Source organism: Polyodon spathula, chromosome 27, assembly GCF_017654505.1.
Source record: "Polyodon spathula isolate WHYD16114869_AA chromosome 27, ASM1765450v1, whole genome shotgun sequence".
Lineage (NCBI taxonomy): Eukaryota > Metazoa > Chordata > Actinopteri > Acipenseriformes > Polyodontidae > Polyodon > Polyodon spathula.
Window position 1 is genome coordinate 7,553,214 of NC_054560.1, and position 6,000 is coordinate 7,559,213.

General features: G+C 45.4%; 1 protein-coding gene across 1 annotated transcript; it reads right to left on the reverse strand.

Annotated features, from left to right (window-relative positions):
- Positions 1 to 1,308: 1,308 nt before the first annotated feature.
- Positions 1,309 to 4,538, reverse strand: LOC121301676 (retinal homeobox protein Rx1-like). Its single transcript, XM_041231260.1, has 3 exons — positions 4,250 to 4,538; positions 2,380 to 2,633; positions 1,309 to 1,752 (listed from the first exon to the last, which is right to left on the reverse strand). Exons 1-3 carry the CDS (start codon positions 4,536 to 4,538, stop codon positions 1,309 to 1,311), a joined length of 987 nt encoding a protein of 328 aa, XP_041087194.1.
- Positions 4,539 to 6,000: the final 1,462 nt, after the last annotated feature.

Genomic DNA, 6,000 nt, shown 5'->3' on the forward strand with positions numbered 1-6,000 from the left:
GTGCAATGCTAATGTTCTTCCCCACACTCCGCTGTCAGGAGTCTTTTCAGAAGCAATGTGCCATCGCAGCATCTCTGGACCTGACATTGTGTCCAGCTGGCACCCGCCCTTCCTCCTGGGTGTGGAATGGTGACCCAGCGCACTGCCAGCGAGCGTCTTAACCGGGCTCGTCTGCATTTGTGGTTTTAGAGCTTTTAAACTCATCTCACTGACAGGACAGAATCCGTAACGGCCACATATCACACAGCATTGTCCATTACAATAGCATGCACGCTAATGCAATGGTATTGCAAAGTTATCCCATTGCTCTTTCTCAAACTTGTCTGAAAGTGAATGGGATAGTGAGGAGGTTGATTGTGTGCAATGGGACCATCCCAGCTCCAAAGCTAGTCAGGGCTAAAACAAGCCTGGCCCATTTAGAGTCGCAAGCAAGAATCAAGCCGTTGAGACAGAGATTAAACTAGACTGTTTTATTTTGTGATGTTCCCAGCCTTTTCCAGAACATGGAAGACAACCTCTCAGGAGAACACAATTATAGAACTACAAGAAGATTAAACCAAAAAAAAAAAAAAAAATAGAACACATTAATATAATCGTATCTGTACACAAACTCAGAAAAAAGATTCCCTTTCCAGATCTCCATTGTAATGTACTTTTAGTTTTTCTTCATCGCATGATCCTTTGGCTTAGCATTGGTCCAGTCTGTTCGATGTTTTTTTTTTTTTTTTTGAGACTGTATCATTTGCATGTACTTTCGTAGCAGAGTAGAGCTGAAATCAGATGATTGCATTGATTCAGCTGTCCAGTTAATTCACAGGAATCCACAGCTTTTATATACATCACTTTTGGCTTTTTAAGTCTCTTTAACCCCTTAACCGCAGAAGTTTTTAACACAGTCGTCTCTCCGGGAGCTGGCTTCAAACAGCAAACGGCATCAAGATGCAATCCCTTAGGGATTTAGGGAGTGGTTCGAAAGAGATGTCATCTAATTGCAGAGCACAGCTGCCCTAATGCGGATGATTATCTGAACGGCTGTTTCTTACATTGGTAGACGAATCCAGAGGGGGAGGAGGGGGCACAAAAAGTTTTTTTCTCTTATAAATTGCTTAACATTTTTATTTCAACAACATTTGATAATTTTTTTTTATAATAATAATAATAATAATATATTATTATTATTATTATTATAATATTATTATTATTATTATTATTATTATTATATTTATTTTTTGTTATTATTATTATTAATTGTATTTGTTTAAAAAGAAACAAACAGTTTTGTCTGTTTTAACCCTTCTGTCCGGTCAGTCAGATGGGCAGCCAGGTTTTGTCCATGGACTGAATGTGTTCCTTGGCTTTCATCCGCAGGGCAGCGATACTGGAGCTGCGCTGGTCCACATCCTCCAATGAATACTTGTCCACGAAGGTGCTGGCGCACTGGTAGGGCGGGGGTGCCATGTGTTGCATGCCCTGCGCCATGGCTGGGGGGGTGTTGAGGTAGGAGTGGCTGGGGTACCCTGACTGCATGCCCTGCGGGGGGCCCATGAACCCGGGGATGCTGTGCACTGGGGTGGCGCTGGAGAGGGGAGAGGTGAGCCAGGGGTCCAGGGGCAGGGTGTTGCTCATGGGGCCCATGTTGGCTGACATGGGTGGCCGGTTGTAGGACAGCATGGGTGAGTCGTGCAGCTTCATGGTGCTGGCGTCCATCTTCTCCTGCCGACGCCACTTGGCACGGCGATTCTGGAACCACACCTGCAGGGGTTAGAATAGCACTGTGGTGGAATGGAGGGAGGGCTGTGCTGTATGATTGCTAGATATATTTTAGCTAGACTCTTATACCTCGTTTCCATGCATCACTCAACCCGGGTTGAAACCCTGCTGCCCCTGATGCTGCATTTCCATGTTCATTTAGCCGACCCGCATTGGCTGCCAATCAGAGCTGCCCCTGGTTTCTTTTCTGACCCCTCCCTCAGTATTTGAATGTCACAACACTGACCAATCAAGTGACAAGTAGACGTAAACATTGAATCCAAATCTGGGGTGAGCTGGTCTCTCTGCGCTTTAATATTCTGATGTTTGTTTTTTTTCTTAAGTAACAAAAAGCCCCTAAGAATTATTAGGACTAGTGGAAGCAAAGCAGTACTGTCCATCTTTTCAGTTTAGCCTCAAGTTTGCTGGGAAAAGACTGCAAAATCCATTGAAAACTTGCATTGAATTGAGTCTTTTCATTCAACTAGGGGAGACCGGCAATGGGGGTTCAGGGGGAATGCAGGAGAACCCGGATCAGCTCGGATTTGCGCTCACTCCATGGTCATGGAAACGAGGTATCTTTGTGGTACCCTCCCCTCCCCTCCCTCCCCTGGCTCTGATGCTCCTCACCTGGACGCGGACCTCCGGCAGGTTGACCTTGGCGGCGAGCTCTTCCCGGCTGTACACGTCGGGGTAGTGTGACTTCTCGAAGGCGCGCTCCAGCTCGTGCAGCTGGTACGTGGTGAAGGTGGTGCGGTTGCGCCGGTGCTTCTTCTTGGGCTGCTCCTCCTCCTCCAGCAGCTCGGGAGACTTCCCGTCGCTCTCCATGCCCTTCCGCAGCTCGCTCAGCTCCCCCTCGCACTTATTGGAGAACAGGCCGGAGTCTGAGAGGGAGAGCCCACAAAAATACGTTAGCTCATGTAAATGCAGTAATATATGGCGTTTAAAACTTGTTGCATATTTGCATATCCTCCAACATTTGACAGATGAAAAGAGGTCCACTATATAATAATAATAATAATAATAATAATAATGTTCGAGCACATTGAAGATCATTTTTTTTAGGTTTTTAAACTATAAAAAATATAAAAGACAGAGATGTGTCCCCATAGCTTTTTTGTGGACTTCTTATTAAGAGACTTCATGGGCAAGCAAAATGCAAACAGGGTTTACAACACAAAGCAGTGGTAGAATGTGTAGAAAATGCAGTACAAAGCCATGCCAGGTACAGACTAACAAGTGAAAAATCCAGCCTGGGGCGGGACAGTCTTACAAGCTTAATGGCTTTCCCTTTTGTATGGAAATGTCAGGACCCTGCCTAACGTGTCCCACCTCTTCAAGCCTGTCTGCACCTTGATATCCGCTGCCCATTCACAAAAAGACAAAAATCCTCAATTAACTAATGAGGGCAGGGTTTTTAGACTGGCTGGTCTTCCTCTCGTTAAGGGATCCATGCAAAGCCACTGCAGACCCAGCGGTCGCTACATGTGCCGTCAGGCTGTGACACCGGGACAAAGGCAAAGGTCAACCAGGACTAATGATGTTGCTTACTGACCCATCAGTCTGTCTGAACTCCTGACTGGGGGATGAGGAACCTGGCACCCTGGCCTGTGTTAAACACAAGGGCAGGATCCAGGGTCCTGTCAAACTCCTGACCCCTGCCCCCTTCCAGACTGAAAGGTAGAAAGGAAAGTTTATCAGCTATCTCCTGACTGAGTCAGCTTGCAAGGTAGCAGCACTGACAGACACAGTAGCAGATATCAATGGCTTTGGAGAAGCATGCAAAGGCACCAGGTCCACCTCTCTTTAAAAGCTCAGTGGCAGTGTTACAAGCTCGGTGTAGTATATTGCAATGAAAGCATAGCAGGTTATCTTTAAAAAGAGGTCAAAGCACAGTCAAGAATGTGAACGCATGTGATGTGCAGGGAAGCATGGGAGAGCAGAGTGAATTGCAATAATCTTCAGATTTGCATTTACGCTGAAGTGCTCCTTTTATAGCAAGGGCAGTAAAAAATGCATTGACTTGCTGCAGCTGCAGTCCATTGTGCATGTGCGCAAAGCAACAGAACTCGGTTTAACTTCCCTTATCACTGTATTTTTGTTCTGTATATATAAGCTCCTGAGATCTACCAAGGTCACCATCAATCCAAGAACTCGCCAAGCTTCGCATCTGAGGCCTGACCAGAACACAATCCAACAAGCAGTGATCAGATGCAACCCTGAAAGATCACAAGACCTGCCTATATCAAGACCCAAGAATCTACAAGGGCTGACCCTGCTTAGCATCTGAGATCTACCAAGATCGCAATCCCAATAAAACCCAAGACTAGTTCTATCAATACCACAAGCACTGAACAGACCCTGCTCGCTGAGATCTGAGCAGCTCAGAACACAAGAAGATAATCCATATAAACATTGGAACATCTAATCAACCAGCCTGTGGGCTGGGCACCATGCAACCTGGGGACCAGCAGATCAAGGGGCTTTCTCAAGTCCTTACCATGGAAGGCTGCATGATCACAGTGGTCCCTGATGGAGGAGAGGTGTCCATAGGGGTTGGTGGGGTCTGGTTTCCCCGGGTCACCCAGACTTTCCATGTCCGATTTGTGGGTCCCCAGGCCCCCAGGGTTCAGGAGGGGGTCCTGGTCCTTGCTGAAGCCCAGAATGATGTCAATACTGTGAACGCGCCCCCCCACTGCCGCTCCTCCACCCTTCACCATCTCATGAAAGTTTCCAGGCAAGAGACAGCTGTCATCCACCATGCTCATGGAACCCAGCGACAAATGCATTCGAACACTGGGATTCAAACAATCTTCCAGCCCGGTAAAAAAATATTTATTTATATATATATATTTGCTCAAAAGAGCAATATCTAAATTTATATTAAGAAAAATCTTCTATGTTTTTTTTTTTTTTTTTTTTTTTTTTCAATCGCGGAATATTTATTATCTCCTGGTTTTTTTTTTTCAATGCCTTGCAGGACCAGCAGAATCTGAAACAGAAGAGAAAATATATTCACTGTATTTGATACCAGCTTCATCTTCAAATGCACAGTACAGCACGGTGCTCTCATGAGTTCTCTACACTTGGGATTGCTATAGAATATTCTAACAGCAGTTTAGCATTGGAAAGATCAGCCAGGTTTATCCCCAGTAAAATAATACACTGAATTCATATTGTAGTCATGATGAGAAAAAACATGTTAAAACATAAAGCAGTTAACTTGCATCAGTGCAGTGAAAATATTATCACAGTTATTTGGGTTATTCTGCTTTCTTTATGTTACAGAGAATCCAAGTCTGTCCCTCTGCTCTGTGCTGCTTGCTTTAAAGTGAATAAGATGTTTTATCTTATTTGATAAAACCTTCCAGTCCACGGCAGGCTCTTATAAACGGCCTGTACAGAGCAGAGGGAGGCTCTTATACTCACCGGACTGTACAGAGCAGAGGGAGGCTCTTATACTCCCCGGACTGTACAGAGCAGAGGGAGGCTCTTATACTCACCGGACTGTACAGAGCAGAGGGAGGCTCTTATACTCACCGGACTGTACAGAGCAGAGGGAGGCTCTTATACTCCCCGGACTGTACAGAGCAGAGGGAGGCTCTTATACTCACCGGACTGTACAGAGCAGAGGGAGGCTCTTATACTCACCGGACTGTACAGAGCAGAGGGAGGCTCTTATACTCACCGGACTGTACAGAGCAGAGGGAGGCTCTTATACTCACCGGACTGTACAGAGCAGAGGGAGGCTCTTATACTCCCCGGACTGTACAGAGCAGAGGGAGGCTCTTATACTCACCGGACTGTACAGAGCAGGAGGGAGGCTCTTATACTCACCGGACTGTACAGAGCAGAGGGAGGCTCTTATACTCCCCGGACTGTACAGAGCAGAGGGAGGCTCTTATACTCACCGAATTGTAGCCCAATATAACAATATAGCAGGTCAAATCCCTTTTTGCACGCATTAGAAATACATTAGTCCGAGGTACAGCCTCATAAAAACATTATAATGATCCTTGTGTTTGTGGAGCTATTTTGGAAAATCTGCTTTGAAGTTCTAAGAAATATAATACGTCTGGCTACGTTTTTTAATTGCGTTTCCAAAAAATAAACAATTTTGAATTGGGTAGCATTTGAAACGCAAGACATTAGCACGTGGGAATGAGGCTTAAATGTGAAAATGTAAAAACATTTGTAGATTTATTTATATTGCGCGTGTGTGTGTGTGTGTGTGTGTGTGTGTGTGTGTGT